This window comes from Pseudopipra pipra, chromosome 10 (assembly GCF_036250125.1).
Source record: "Pseudopipra pipra isolate bDixPip1 chromosome 10, bDixPip1.hap1, whole genome shotgun sequence".
Lineage (NCBI taxonomy): Eukaryota > Metazoa > Chordata > Aves > Passeriformes > Pipridae > Pseudopipra > Pseudopipra pipra.
In genome coordinates, this window is record NC_087558.1 from 17,265,997 (window position 1) to 17,282,069 (window position 16,073).

Consider the following 16,073-nt stretch of genomic DNA (forward strand, 5'->3'; position numbering starts at 1 on the left):
TAAGAAGCAGCGTTTTATTTGCTTAGAGAGAGTAAGTGCAGCCCTATTTCTACCCAACCTGTGCAAAGCCAGCCGGGACAGCAGCCTGTGGTGACTGAGCTCAGCTGTGCTCTCAGTGAGTCTGCAGTGCCACTGTGCCCCTGGGACTCTGGCACTTGCAAAGGGGACCAGCTGGCAGCACCACAGCAATACCAGTGCCCCTGCTCTTCGTGCTCCCCCCGTGGCTCCTGTCTCCCGAGGGCTGGCAGGGTAGGTGAGGAACAGCTGCACACATGAGAGCTGTGATCATGGTGTTCTGTAAGTGATACCATGTGGTCTTTGCTGGAGGCTTCAGGGTTGTCTCTAGTAGGTTCTCCAAGGCCCTTGTCAGCCTTGTGGCAAGGGAACGTGTCATATTCGTGTCGGGTGCAGGTGGGTTTCCAGCTTGAGAAGCTGCTGGAATGGTGCTGCTGTTCTTGAAGGGTGAGCTATAGAGACACTGCAGTGGCAAAGGCAGAGTGGGACGGTGTGTACAGGGGAAGCAACATTCCTGGGCTGTGGAGGAGGAAGGGACTGCTTCTGGGTCAGCCAAGCCTGCTTCCCAAACAGGAGGACAGCAAGACATTCCATAGGAGCTGTAAAATCAGCAAAGGGGTAAATGGCTTTTTGAGCGTGGACATTATTAATAAGCTCTTGTGAGTGCTTACATGGTTGAGGTGATGAAATGGCCCTTGAGCACTGCGTGAGATCAGGCTGGGAACTGCCAGATTGCCCTCCCAAGGCCTTCTCCTCAACCCCCCCAGGAACCCCTCCAGCCACGGGTGAATTGCTCTGGCAAGGCACGAAGAGACTGGCACGTTCGACCTGGGGACGGCTCCTGTCACCACCAGTTCAGCTGGAGGGGGTGTTTTAGCCTTTCACACAGGGCAAAGAAATACAGCAGCCTCTCACAAACGTGTTCTGCATGAGTGCACTAATATCTGGGGCATGAAACAAAGGTGAGGGCACACAGGGAGGAATCGCTGAGATCAGCACACTGTCCGGCTGGGAAGAAAAGAAGTGGATTGACATAGGTGGAGTCTCTGACATCAGGGACTGATATCTGGAAAGATCTGTTAGCAGAGCTCTGACAGATATAAGGGCTGCTTTTCATGGATATTTATGCAGGGGGACTGTCCCCCTGCCTTGGAGAGCTCACCTTGTGTGCTGATGTTGTTTTAACTGTGATGAATTCCCAGCCCTTTGCCTGGTCAGAGCTAACTGTATGGATGTGTGGGCAAAATGCAAGCATCAGCTATTCTAAAGGCTTTGTGGAATGTTTGTGTGCGAGGCTTGATGTATCAGCTTAAGTTGTTAGGCCATAGGTGGAGTCGTATTTCTCAAAAAACAATGTAATTTGCTGTAATTTGCTTCCAGTTGATACAGTACCAGAGTGACTTTGCAAATGGTTGCTTCAGATGTCCTTTTTCTAACTCAGTTTTTTTACCTTTATGTTTACATTGTTTTGGTTTCATATTTTTCCTTTATTTTTTTAATTTTTTTTTTAAAGGACATTTTCAAAGCACAGACCAATACTGAGCATTTAATTCCAAAATACGATCTCTTCTTGTTTTGATTTGGTTTTTGATTTTTGATGGGGGGGGAGGAGGAAGAGAGGGAATGTTAGTCTTTGACAATGGGATTGGGATGGAGGTCGCTAGTACTTTCTGTTGGTTTTGTTAGGTGCTAGTAAAAACCACCTATCTTTTTCTGGCCCAGTGTAGTAATTTGCTTTACCTGTCCACCATGAAGCTTTTGGGAAGTGCAGTTTTCAGTCACAGTCACAAACCACCCCAGAGCACACGCTATTGCCGATGCCTGGACAATGCAGGTAAGATGAGTGTGTGATATCCAGTCATTGTCACCTCAGCTTTAGTCTCACTGTCCCATTAGTAGATTTTTGGCACTTGTATCTGAAAAAACACATTCAGTGTGTTGCCACTCAGTACAATCAATTTCCTAGCGGGCACTGTGACAGCGGAAAGGACAGCACGTTGGATCTGATGTGTCTGGCTTTGTCCAAACATAACTCACTTCTGGCAGCATTGCCCTGTTCAGGTTGTGACAGACAGCGATGGGGGACTTGCTGGGGGATTGACACTGAAGACGAGGTGAGGCATATACAAAAAGCAGCAATAGTATGTGTACTGGCACTGCCTGCATGCTGTGGGGTATGAACTGCGTTAATCTCATTATTGGCCTCGGAAGTTGAGTATGCCAGCTAGGTCTCCAAGTTTTGAAAAAATAACGTAAAAAATTAAAATTAAAACCCCCAAAATCTAAAGGGCTCTTTGTGACCCACTCCAGGGTACCTTGTTTTTCTTCTCCCCAGTATTTGAGCTGAGAGCTGCCTGCCCACCATGTGATAATGGCATGGTCACAAAGTGCAGGACTGTCTCTGTTTCTGCCCAGGGGCTGGGTGTTGGGCAGGGCTGGCATCCTTTGGTTTTTCTTCAACGACTTTATTGCTGTGGTTCTACCAAGAACTCTGACTTGCTGGAAATGCCACAAGTCATTTAAGGGAGGTAGGCAGGTTCTTATCTGCACTGTGCCAAGTGGTGAAATGTTAAGTGTGTTGGACAGATCTCTCAGTACTGGTCTATTCTGCAAAGACTGTATGAATGGCAGTGTCACTGTCACCACAGTGGTCTTAGTTTATACATGAAGCAAGTCTTATTATGAGATACTTGTGTTTCATTTCAGAATTTAATTTTAGAATAGGTGTAATAGGCAGTTGGTGCAGCTTGTTCCAGCAAAAGGAGTTTTCTTGCTTGTTCATAAAACTGTCTCTCAAATCTGTGAAGCAAAAGGCCCGAGTCACGATTAGGTGTGTAATGACTGTGGGTGTACAATTATTTATATATACACTGGCATAAGTCAAGACTATGTTTTTGAGTTGCAGTGTTTGTACATGTCACCATTGCTTCTGGACAGAAGTCCTGAGCTGAAGTGAAGCATTCATTCCCTGAAATTTGCTATGAATTCGATGTTTGCATGAGATTTTTTTTTTTCTGCTCTAAATTTGGTGGGGACAGGGAGAGAGAGGGAAGGGGAATGTCCGTGTGAGCAACTGAAGCATCACTTCTCGATCCTTCTTGGTTGGAGTTGGTAGATTTTATTATTTTAGAAGTACAATACAGTGAATTCAGTATTTGCTATACAGCAACCCAAATATTCAGCATGTTTTGGGGTGTCTTTTATGCTAGCTGAAGATAAACACTTTAGGAACTGAATTTTTATCTTTCTATGGCTGCTAGCAAAGCATTAGTGAAATACATTTCCCAATGACCTACTGTAGAAGTGGATTAGTTGTGTTCAATTTTTTTTTACATATTGCTGTACATTACAATTCAAACTGAAGTAAATTATCTAAGATAGTGAATAGATCTAGAAGGAAAATGAGAAGCTCTAGAAGAAATGTAGGAAAAGGGAATTTAAGGTTCTTTAATAACTTGTGACCCCTGTTAGAACACTTAATGCTAGTGGCTTTGCAACAAAAGAAATGCATAGCTATTCCTTAGCTGGAGTAGAGATATCAAATGTTACTATTTTTCCTATCTAGATATTATAAGTTTCTGAGAAATGCTGGGAGCAGATGAACATGTCCCACAAAGACAGCAGAGCAGAAGGCAATTAAACACCAAATTAACTACCTTACGTAACTTATCGTTTTCTGAAAGGCTTCAGCACCCTTATTTTGACTATATGAATTGGGAACAGCAGTTCACAAACGTAAAACAAGACTTGTGGTTTTCCTATGACCAAATGCCTCTTTTCTTGGGATAGGCTGGGGTATGGATAATACTTCTTACCTTATGCATAATAGTTCTGAATTTAAAAGCAGCACAGGAGCTTTATTTTTATTAACTGATTTTATTTTCATCTTAAACTACTCAGTACCTTTAACTGAAGAGGTAGAGAAGTCTTGAGGAGAAATTAGGAAATCTTTTAGTCACGCTGATGCTAATGAAGTTTGCTTTGTACTTCTGCTACAGGACAAAGCATTATGAGACACTTGAATGGTTTTGTTATTCCCCATTACAAGTGTAGAGGGATTTGCATTCAAAACAGATCTAAGAAAGTGGAGTCTTTATTTGCAGTTGTTTACTATTACTTTGGTTCATATCTCTGTGTGAATGCTGTAGCTTATTTGTTATTTCATTGCTTCAACCTTTTAATGCCTTGGTGTTGAGAAAATGCAATGCTAACTGCCTTTAGCATTGTTCACAAATGTCTGTCTGTCAGAGATACGGAAATAAATGAGGATTAATAGTATTAGGAAAGAAAATCCTTTGGACAAAAGATACTCAGTGGAGTAAACTGGATAAGGACCAGCTGGAAACTTGAGCCTAAGTTCATATTTTGTATTATTTTGGAGTAATACACATTCATTAAAGTTTCAGGAAGCACTAGTGACCCTTATCTCAGTGGAAAGGACAACCTGGAGGGGCCAGTCAATGCTGCAGGAGGCAGGAAGCTGGGAGAGAGCCTTCCCAAGTCAAGGAAAGATGGAGCTCTGCTCGTTCTGTGTACCAGTTACAGCAAGGAGTGGATAGGCAAAGGAGCCTCTGAGAGGAACTGATACCTGCCTAAAGTGAAGCCAGCAGAGCTGATGATTCCAGCATTAAATTTAACTTCTGGCAAGGGCCTCTCGTCTTGGCAGCCACGTTCACTGTGTTATATGAGAGGCACCAGGGCCTCCAGTATAGATAGTGTGGTAGTTTGAGAGAAAACAAGGGTGATTCCAACTTGGTTCATGTTGTGGTTCTATACTGGTAGCCACTTGAAATGTCTGCATACCTTGGCAAAGGGTTTCTGTTGTCCTTTCTGTTTTCTAGTGCTAGACACAGATGCTTTTTACCTCTAAGTAGGAGTACAGTGAAATCTGTCTTAAGCAGTCGCACAGCAGACTGGTAACAGTTTAGAGGAGGTGATCTTCTCAGAAGCAAAGCTGAATGACAAAGATAACAATGAGATGGGGCTTTAATTCATGAAGTTGTACCATGTTTTAACAGTGGGAGAGGAAAGCAAACTGATCAGACCGATGTGGTTTTATAGTGCTCAGGTCAGACACGCTGGGCTCGGTGTGACTGTTCTCCTGGCTCGGAAACCCAGCATATGGAACAATCCTTGGAACTTCTGCAGAGGTTTGTTACTTTGGATCAAATGTAATGCTGAATCAAATTTCTAATGCTGAGAAACATGTGAAAGAGTTCATAGAATTCAGAATTATTTGTTAGAAAGAAAAAGAACAGAGAATGTCACTCAGGATAAAGCTGCAGATCTCAGAGTACTTAATTGAAACAAGTTGCGGAAAAGATTCTTATTGTCCAATTTGCAAAAAATCCAGAATGAGAAAGCAAAAAAACTGTCACTTTGCCTTAGTTATGCACACAGATATTAAATAAAACTAAAAACCCAATGCATGCCACATAAAAGCTGTGTGTATAGGGGAGTGTAGCATTGCTGCTGCAGCAGGATGAATCCTCAGCTGGAACAAAGAAGAAAAGGTTCTGTGTGTGTGTATGAACATGTGTGGGCACTGAGGGGGTTTGTTCGGTTTTAAAAGACCTTTATGCCCTGCCAGCCTTCAGACAGCCAAGCACAGAGTGAGTCTCCTACCTTAATTAAGAATAGTTTGATTTGACCATGTCACTGCTCCCATTGCCATTGCAGTTCTGAGGCACTGAGTGAGGGGCTTCTAGCCTGTCAAGGTGCTGCTGGGATTGCCCCTGTGTGGGGTAGCAGAGAAGAGGAACTGCTGGGATTGCTGTGTAGGGTAGTGGGATGGGAGAGCTGCTGAGATGGCTCCTGTGTGGGGCATCTGGGGAGCAGGCTCTGTCTGGCAGCTTTGCTTTCCCCTGAAGCGGAAGCAGGGCGAAGCAACCAGTTTCTTAGTTGCCAGGTTGCAAGCATTTCCAAAACCAGGTTTCCACAAGACAAAAATGCATTTTGGATATCAGCATATAAATTTCTCTGTTTTCCACTTTTTACAACTGTCTGCAAATTTAGGAATTTGCAGGGTGCTTCCTCTTATTGATGTTTCATGCCATTTTGAAAGGGGAACTGCTACCTTGGTCCAAAAGCAGAGACGGGCCCTGGGCCCTGGTGTCACAAACCTGTCACTGCATGCTCAGTAGTTGAAGTCTGCTACCGAGGGGCTCAGGAGGAGGTGGCTATTCTGTGACTTTTTTTGGCTTGCAGATACACATGAAGTAAGAGTGCAGTTGTTTAGGCTTTCGAATCAGAGAGGGTGGTGAGGAGAAAGGATGTGATGGTGTTTGAGACAAAGATAGATTTTCAGTTGCAGTGTTTTTTCTACAACTTCCTATTTCAATTTGCATTACAGGTGGGGGCTGGGTGTATTTATGGTTTAATGAGACACTCTCGCCTTAATAGCACAATATTATTCACAGGAAGAAATGAGTTATTGCTGGTTTTCTTCTTCTTTCTGTTCAGTTACTGTGGATACAGCATGTAACTTTTAGACATACTTCCCCCTTGAACAGTGTACGCAGCTTCCAGTTGTTGTGCTGAAGCTGCTGAAGAAAGGAGGTTAAAGGAGCATAGTTTTTAAAGAGAGATTTGTTTGGCGCTTAATTCCTGAGGATACAATGAGCTTTCGTGGGAGATTCAGAAAGGAGCCCAGTGAACTGCGGAAGAAGAGAAGGACCACTAGGCGAGTGAATCAAGGAGAAATTCACAGATTAAGCTGTGTGAGTATCAACCCCTTCTTTCCCCTGTTCTGCAAAATTGCCAAGAAATTGCAGGTCAAACACCCTTCATGCTACACAGAGGAAAGCGTAGGATTTATTTCTCGGTGTGTATGTAGGATTGACCGAGTCTCATTCAATCTGTGTGATGAGACTCCGAATGCTGGAGAATGATTACCGGAGTCTGAGACTGAAGCACAGGGAGTTCAGGAGTTTACAGAACTCAGGTGCATTTGGGAAACTTATAGACTCTCTGACACCTCATAGAAAGTGTCTGGTAGTTCCATGAAAATCCATAACGCTACTTCTGGAGTAGAAAGTTAGTCTGTGCTGTTTTGGATTTCATGATCTCTGATGGGCATCTCTCAAGGCCAGGAAGAGGAGGAAGACACTGTCCTTCTGCAGTACAGGGAGCAAATGGAAAAGCTTCAGAACCCTTGGTTGAAAGCTGGAGCGAGGTTCTGCCCCACGAGCTAGATGGCAGCTTTACCAGTGATGGCTTTGGGCCAGGACTGAACCTCCTGAAACTCCACCATGGGCCCCTGTGAAGCTCACATTAACTGCGTTGTACCTAAGCTTTACTGACTGAAACTAAAACTACAGATAAGTTTAGGTAAAACACTTAGAGCCTGCTATTGGGGAGTCTTAGGCAAGTACTGGTTTTCAGTGTATTCTCTTGAGAGACTACTTTAAATCATAAAACATGTAATGGCTTTCCCAAGAAGAAGCAATGAATCCTTTTCTTCAACACAAGAGGTGTTTAGTTTTCTTCTATAGTTTTGTACATCCAATTACAAACTGTGTTTGCATGTGCATGCTGAGGGCTCTTTCAAGGCTATTGTGCATGTCCAGTGTAACAGAATCAGTGATAATATGCCAAGGAAGAGCATTTTCATTAACTTTTTTAAATAGGAAGGAAAAGAACTTTGCAGTTGTAACACTTGGTCACAAAGATACTTTGTGGTTCATCTAGTAGGGTGCTTGGGTTTTGCTTGTGACTAGCTGCTATTTTGGACTTGTATTTTGTATGGAAGTGGATCTTTTTGACAAGGCTACTGTGCGGTGTAGTTCCTGCTGCCCTGAGCTAGTGGCATACAGTCCAACACACCATGTTTAAGCTTCATGGTCTTGGGCTCTCAGAATGAATGCTGGTGGTGCTGCTGAAAGCATCTAACCTTAGCAGTTCACGGGACTTTGGTAGAAGCTAGGCACTGCTAGCTTGACTTCTCCTCTTAAATCCTGGTTAGAAGGGATTTTTTTCATTAATGTACAGATTCTGACTATACTTTAGTGCTCACCAGAAGTGGTTAAAGTCTTACAGGAAAGTATGGCTGGAAATAAAGCCCAAATAGTAACAATAAGCCAGCAGCCTGCCTGCACATAAAGAGAAATATAATTGTTTCTTTTTGCCTGTATCCTCTGATAACAGAAACTGAGTGTTCAGTTTAGTGGTGTCAAAGAACCTTTACATTTTATTGATTCTTAGAAATCACAACAGTGTATCATAGTTTGACCTAAAACTTAGAGGGCTTGTAACCCTGTGCCTGTTGCATTTAATTGGAAATAGGCAACGTGCCTTTTTCATCAGAGGCTTTTGGATCACACTGCATTTGCCCTGACGTGGATGGCTGCTGTGTGTCTGGGACATAACTCAGCTTTTCAGGGGAATCTGTGCTGATTTCTGTTCTTTTTCAGACATAAGATGGGGTCACTGTGTCATATTATTCTGTGAATGTATTTCTCAATAGCTTGTTTAGCCCTTAGGAAATGCAGGCATACTTGGCTTTACTTTTGTGACTTGCAATCTGTGTCTTTCTGCCCAATATTTCATAATTGGAGCATGTTAAATCTTTGGCCTACAGGCACTTTTTGCTATCAACCAGCAGCCAGTTTCTCCTTCATGCATCAGTCCTCCAATGCTGCAGATTTCAAAGTGGTGTCACTGCCACTGCAGCTGTAAAGGCTTTTGTATGTGGGGCCCTTACTCAGAGAGTGCATTTCTTCATATACTACATGTATACCTGTGTTTTCTGTAGATGGACTGTATAATTTTCTGAAAGCTCCATTTTTTGTAAGACTAATTCTCTAATTAGCTTTAATTGATTGTAGGTTGTTGACTGAGCTCAGTGTGGCTGACCAGATTTTGCTTTCATTTACATCCTGTGTGTGTAAATGCCTTGGTAGCCAGATAATTGATTGGGTGGGGAGTTGATGTCAAGGAAACAATAACAATTTTAATGTCATGGTGAGAGATGAGCTTATAATGGCCATGTATAGATGATACCAATTTTTACAGATAAAGCCTCTGTGGAAATACAATAATTTACTCAGATATATAGCGTGAGAAATATCTATAACTTGTGAAGAGATAAGTGACTATAGTGTAGGTAGAGAAAGAGGGTTATTCACTGAGTAAAATGAAGTGGAACAGCATATATGAGATTTTGCCCCATGGGGCAGTGACTTATTACTAAGTACTCTAGAAGTCAAATGGTATTTTTTCTAAAGTTTGTTTAGAGCTAATGCAAACATTTTTCTTGGTTGTTTTTGCTTCAGGGGCTTCTGAAGTGGTTGAGCCCTTTTCAAAACTATTTGCTCAGCAGACAGGTCTAGGTCTTCATACATCTAAATTTTAGGTTTGAATTGAAAATGTACAATGGATGTTTGCTTGTGTGCTGCATTGCAGCTTCATCAGACATGCAATAGTGATCAAAGTCTTCAGCATCCAAACACCATAAGAGCTTTCCCTTCAGTCCTTGAAAAGAAAACTCTCCTATGCACTCTAAAGACAAAGTCTACTAAAAAGAAATCTTTATTTTCAAAGTAAATAAAACTGTTTTTAAAGACAATTTTGTGCTGTGCACAGCATTATGTAAAATATACCCCATTTTAGCAGCAGGTTTGTGCTGGATGATCCTGATGGAGGAGCAGGTGAGGTAGGATCACCCGGCATATCCTTCCTTTTGTACATTCCCTGAGCCTGTACACAGATGACCATGGGTAGATCTTTCCCTCTCCCCTTTTCATCCAGTTTACACAAACAGAGGGGACTGTTTTGCCTGTTGCTGTAACTAATTCTGTGTAGTGTCAGAACTGGGGTTCTACCTTTGCTAGGAGGGTCATCTGAGTGCCACATAAGGGCAAAAATTGGGAGTATCTTTTCTTATATGTAGATTTCCCTGAGACTACAATGACTGTATATGTGCAGTTATCTGTACATACCTGTATGTGTGTGTGTGTGTATATATATATATATACACACCTGTATATACACACATATCTGTATATGTGTGTGTGTGTGACAGACTCAGAAGTGCTGTCTACATAAACTTTATACTGGAAGCTTAAAAGCTTTGGTCAAATCCAGTACCTGCAGGTTGCAGGCTGGTTTTATTAAGGTTTCTGTTTGCAGCCATGACTCTGTCCACCTGAGACCATGCTAGAAAAAAGCGAACATGAAGCAAAGCATGTTTACAGAACAGCTGACCTAGACTCACTTCAGCATCCCCTTTGTGGTGACAGGGCACTTCTCCTTCCCTGGGGTGCAGTAATCACTAACAAGGCAAGTGGCTGGCTAGAACACTTCAGCTCCTGTTGGCAGCTCCTCTCTGCTCTCCCACAGCTCCATCCCTTTTGCCCAGTCCCCTTCCACCACATCCTACCTGTCTGTTCAGATGTCTGCATGAAGAGGAGTCAATTGCATCTTTGGCTTTTGCTTGCTTTCTTTATGAATAGATTCAGTGTGGTACCTTCAAAGAAAGCCTTTTGTTGCTAAAACTGTACTTTTTTTTTTTCCTGGTTAAGGTCAGGTAAGGGGAGAGAAAGTGGCTGAGTGTTGCCAGGTTAGAGGTCTGTGTAAATTAAACTTTAAAAAAAAAACCACCTTATGATGCTTTACAAAACTTTCTTGTTTTTCCCCTGAAGTGACCTATGGGCAAATATTTAGTCAAGGCTTCAGAAGTCCTCACAATTTAAAAGCTGTCATTTTTGACATTTTGAAAAGCCAACTGATTAAATTTAATTTTAAAACTTAGCAGTTTTATTAGAGGTCTTGTCAGGGGCTGATTTTAGTAGTTGTATGATTAAATGAAACTTGTTTATCTCCTTCCTAAAAAGAGTTTCCAGATACTGCATAAACAGAGAGGACAAGTAAGTTGTTGTCTTGTTACCTTGAATATTTTCTGCAGACTGTACTGATAATTTTATCCAGTGTCTAAAGTGACAAGTGCTAGTCAATAAAGATATACATGCCCGTGCATATACATTCCAGATTCAGAAAGCACCGCAGAGAGGCTACAGTGTCAGGTGCATAATCATGGATGAGAAACATAATTCAGGAAATGCTTATGATTAAGCAGAGAATAGCACAAACCCTCCCCTCTCTCTCCCCAGCTGGATGCTCTGCTGAAGCAACAGTCCTGTGTGGCTTGAACATTTTAACTGTGAGTGGGGTGGTGTTATGAGGCCTAGAACTTTTAAAATTCATAACGAAAGCAACGATAAATTCTAACTTGGGAAATAAGAGGTATTAGAAAGAGTAGGTCACTCCCAGTTGCCTGAGAACAGATCTCTGTGGTTTGAGCAGCCGTAACCGTGGTCGCTCCTTGGTCGGCTTGCTGGAGAAGCTACGTGTGCCACTGAAGGCTCTGATGGCTCCAGCTGGCCCATCAGTTAAAATGAAGGTTTTCTGAGTTATCTCATCCAGATGAGAGGTGTTTCAATTTTTCAAATATTTAACACGCTGAGTTCTCTCACAGTAACTTTTAAAGCTGGAAAATATACAACGTAGATCTTTATAAATTTTGATCCAAAAAACAACGGGAATGTAGGCAGTTAGGATTCATCCTACCCCAGCTGTATTTGTACAAAGTATCATTTAGTCACACAGGTCCCTTATTGGTGTCAATCAGAATTTTCATTGAATAAAGAGGCTTTAATGAATGAAAATTACTTTTCACTTTCATTATTCCCAGCAGGGTCTTCAACAGGTTTCGTTGCTTTTGCTCTGCCTGAGATGATGGGTACTAGAGCGTCTTGGCAATTTCCGAATCACTAGGAATTGGGGGGTTGAATTCTTTGTAATCCCTTGCTGTTTTCTCTGTGGCAGAATTGTGTGGGAACTGGCAATCCCCTTAATGAAATTTATTGGCACGTTGGCTTCACTTCTGCCACTGAAGAGTGTATCAGTTGTGCTGTGCAGCCCTGACTGGATTCTTTCCAAATAAAATTCTCCAAGTTTTACTGAAAGTCATGACAAATGAAGCATATTGGACCTGACAAGTGAGTGTATTTTAGGCTGGAAGAGAGGGGTATGTAAAAAAAAATTGTCTTTGTTCCACTAATTTTAATAAATTTGTTGACTATGTTTCACACTGAGCCAAAGGAAGCCTTTGTAATGTGGCCAGAGAGTTTGTTGACTGTGAATAGATGCAGAATAGGCCAAGCAGTCATAAAAAGGAGATCTGAATCAAAAAGAGAGGCCATCTGCCTGCTGGTTCTGGCTGTGCCTCCCTGTCCATTCCCCAAATACCTTTTGCAGACATTGAATTGCCTCTCCTGTGCTTGAAATGTAAAATTTATTTTCCTTAAAGGAAATCTATAACACGATGCAGACTGTGTTGGGAGTGGAGAGAGGGGTTGAGAGCATTTTGAGTGGGTGAGAGCTGTCACTCCCAGCTCAGCTGCTTGAGGGTGTTGGGGACACCATAATCCCCACGTGGCTGCTCTGTCTCTGCTCACTGGGTACAAATGCTGCCACGGGAGCCACTGCCAGGAGCACTCTGGATCTCAGGCTGCTCACCCATGGTCTCTGGTGGTGGGGGGGAAAAAGGTGCACTCAGTGGAGATATCCTTCCCATGGTGCCCACCCCAGGCACCAAACTGCTCTGTTGTCTCATAGAGACATACCTTGGTCCTACAAAAATGCAAAAGTTTTGGTGATTCTATAAAAACCAAATTGTTTTCTAGCCTCAGCTTCATCTCCTTGAGTATTTAGGATTTGTGGCTGTCACATCTCAGAGCTGCTGGACAGTCTGTGTCACTAGTATGTCTGAAGTCAGGGTTAAATTCAGCATTTACAATACACCTCCACCAAAAGTCATGGAGTCGTGGCTGCTCTTTAGCTTCATTTCAGACATGTTTGACAAAGAAATATTCAATTGAATTTGGCCTGCCCTGGTGCAATATAATTAACTACATATATTAACCATATAAAAAAGGACGTGTTATGTCAGAGACAGAGTATTTAACTGGGGAAAGGAAGAACAAAAAAGTGTGAAAATCACTTCACATTGATGCCATCCTGGAAAGTAATTTAATTTACTGTTGTGAGTTTTAGTAGAATTGAGTTTGGTTAATAATATTAAGAAGTCTATAAAAATAAAGAAAGGCAATGCTGTTATTTTAGTAAGTGGCCCTTTCTCTTGTAAGTCTGCCCATTTCATTATTTCAAATGTGTAGTAGAATGAATTAAAATTTTAGACAAGCCATAGCTTGGATGAAGTATAAAATCAGATTTTTGCTTGATCTTGACCAGTCTGGCCATCATAATTGTTTTGACTCTCTTTATGAACATGCAGTGGATCCTCCTGTCACAGAGGTACTTTAGTCCAGATAACTGAAGTCCATCAGCTTAAATTCTTTGTGTTTGTCTGTTTCTTTAATTTTTTTCTTCCTGGCATGTGGAAGAGAAGGAATTTATTTAAACATCTATATTAAATTCAATAAATTTTAGATACTTTGGATTCATTGTCATAATAATATGTCTTTGAAGCATTAGAAAATCACAGCATTTGGTCTACTTTATTTATAGGATGGGGATGTGCTTGGGATGACTATCCAGAGACTATTGGTCTCAGTTACATTGTTTCCTCCTTTGGGGAGTGTTCACAGAAATAGGACTTTAGGAGGATGATACATAGTTATGAAGAGAAGATGGGTGTAAGCATCAGTGCGCAATGACTGTGCAGCTGGCAGCAAGCCAGGTACCATATCTGATTCTGTAACATCATTTATGTGAATATTTTTGCTCATTACTATTGTGGAAAAATAATGCTTTTGTACCTAGACCAGAAGATGATGGCAATGAAGCCATATATCACCGGTGGAATCTGGGCTGATTCACCTGTGTGAAATTAAATAGAGATTATTCTCCTGTGGTGTTGACTCCAATGTTCATTTAACAGCTTTCCAGTATCCCAAAAGAGTTTGGAAAAGTTGGCTCACCAAAATTCAAAACTACATGCCACAACACTGTCAGGGTGTGAAGTAAATGATACTGCTGAGATTGTTGTAGCAGGTGAGGAGTCAGAGAGTGCCTTTTTACTAGATGTATTCACAACTGTTTCAGTACAACTAAATTCATTACTCACTTGAGATGGAGAATATAAAAAGCATTATAAAAATCCAAGCCAGCATAATTCGATCTTGGCTCAGATTGCCAAGTTGGCCTGTTTCCAAAAAGAACAGACAAGTTAAATTGAGAAGAGGCAGCACTATGGTTATTAAATTAGCTTTAAATCAGCCCTACTCATTTACAGATCTCTGCTAGTGCTTGCAGGCAGAATTTGCTAATCCCAACATCACTGCTTCTGTCTGCCTGTGAGGAGAAAACTGAGCATCCATCCCGCAGCTTCTAGAGATAAACCAGAGATAACCAGCTGCGACTTCCCATCAAAACTGCAACACTAAGCATTGCAGTGCTGAGCTTTGCCAAGTTCAAAGTACCAGCTCTACAAAGCATGGAGTCAGTGTCCACAGTACCTAGTCTTATGGTCTGTAAGAACATGCAGAATTGATGAAGAGAGGCGTCGTGTTCATTATATCAGCATGCTTGTTGTTGGCAGGGAATGGACTAGATGATCTCTGCAGCCACTGTATTGACAAGGATGCCCTATTACTTGCATCTCTGATTTATGGGAGTTGGCATAATACAGTATTGCATTTTATACAGGATTTTGCTGTAATGCCATAGAAGGAAGAAAGTAATTTTTATTGCATCAGTAGAAAAACATCACCATTAATATTGAAGTGCTTTGCTGAAAAGTTCTGCAGTAAATTTGATAATGTCACACCTACCTACATTTATTTCAGATGTGTAATCTTTCTCAAAAGACTTCTCTGTTAACATCTGTTAAAATGTTTCCATCAGATCGTGCCCTTTGCAGCACTGAGAGTAAGAGAATTAGTGCCGTGGGAACAGTGATGTTCATGCACTTGCTGTGTTTCTCTGCTTCAGGGTTTTCTTGAGTTGTATTCTTGTCTCATGTAAATGACCTTGTAGCTGCCAAGGAGAAGTTTTCCCCTGGAGTATTTCAGCAGCTATCAGGAGTGGCTTTCTGAGCATTACCAGTTTCTGAAGAGCAAAGCAAGGGCAATGTTACATAGCTTACCCTGCCTCCACCTGCATCCCAACCACTGTGTGATGTTAATTTTGAAGGAGATGTAGTTATGTTCACCCCAACCTTACAGGGATTTCCAGGGGGAAGAAGGAATACCTCTTAGTTCTGCAATAAGAGTAGTTTCCACGGCCATAGAGAACCTGCAAATGCTAGGACTTTTTATGGGATCTCCCCATATTTCAAGAGAAGTCTCAAGATTTCTGGGATTTCCCAGCTCTTCCATGGTCTTTGACTTCAGAAAAAGATGTCTATTTATGTCATTTGTTTACTTAATGCTATTTTTGAACTTTTGAAAGCTGGCATTCATGATGTTTCCAAGAAGCATCTGACCAAGATTAATATTGTATTGACACGTCCACTTTGAGAGAGTGGACAGTTATGATATCAGTGGCATATCTGACTTATTAAAAGTTGATATTGTTGCAAAACCATTAGCCTGACAGTATCAGCTCTGGGAAGGGGGCGTTCTCAGTGTGATGTCACAAACTTTCTGCAGAAAATGTTCTTGTTTTAGTGAAACCACTGTACAGGAAAAATGCCTCAGTGAAACACTCGTGCCTCATAAATGTCAGTGCATGTATATTTTCACTTTTACTTTGAATTTTCCTGTAAGTGGTTGCTATAAGGTTTCCTACTGAAGGTAACAATTACACTACTTACAAGTTTGCTTTCTGCTAAATTTAAACTGAATGAACTTTGTTCAGACCTGGGCATCATTACCAAAATGAGTGGTACAGCATAGAGATGCACTGGTGTTTTCTCTTCATGGTTTCAACTCCTCGAAGCTTGTGTTTATAGAGGAATATTTAATACATAGATACAATGATAGATTTAGTGATGGAGAGTCTAAAACTCCTGTTGAAAGGATACTGCAGTGAGTTATATGTAATTTCAAAGGGAACAAGAACAAGCTGTGCATGGTGACATGGTCAGATGACCCCAT

At 41.6% G+C, this 16,073-nt stretch overlaps 1 protein-coding gene across 15 annotated transcripts in view; it reads left to right on the top strand.

The window, feature by feature from the left end:
* The window catches only part of DOCK10 (dedicator of cytokinesis 10), a 147,716-nt gene that overhangs the window by 40,524 nt on the left and 91,119 nt on the right, over nt 1-16,073 (top strand). For 2 of the 15 annotated variants that reach the window (XM_064666516.1, XM_064666517.1), the window contains exon 1: nt 6,568-6,734. The exons of 12 other annotated variants lie outside the window; for them this stretch is intronic. In XM_064666516.1, coding sequence (XP_064522586.1) covers nt 6,633-6,734 — 102 coding nt within the window. In that variant the 5' untranslated portion in view covers nt 6,568-6,632. Of the gene's footprint in view, nt 1-6,567; nt 6,735-16,073 lie in introns of those variants that run through there. One more of the 15 variants, XM_064666521.1, reaches the window with a different exon arrangement.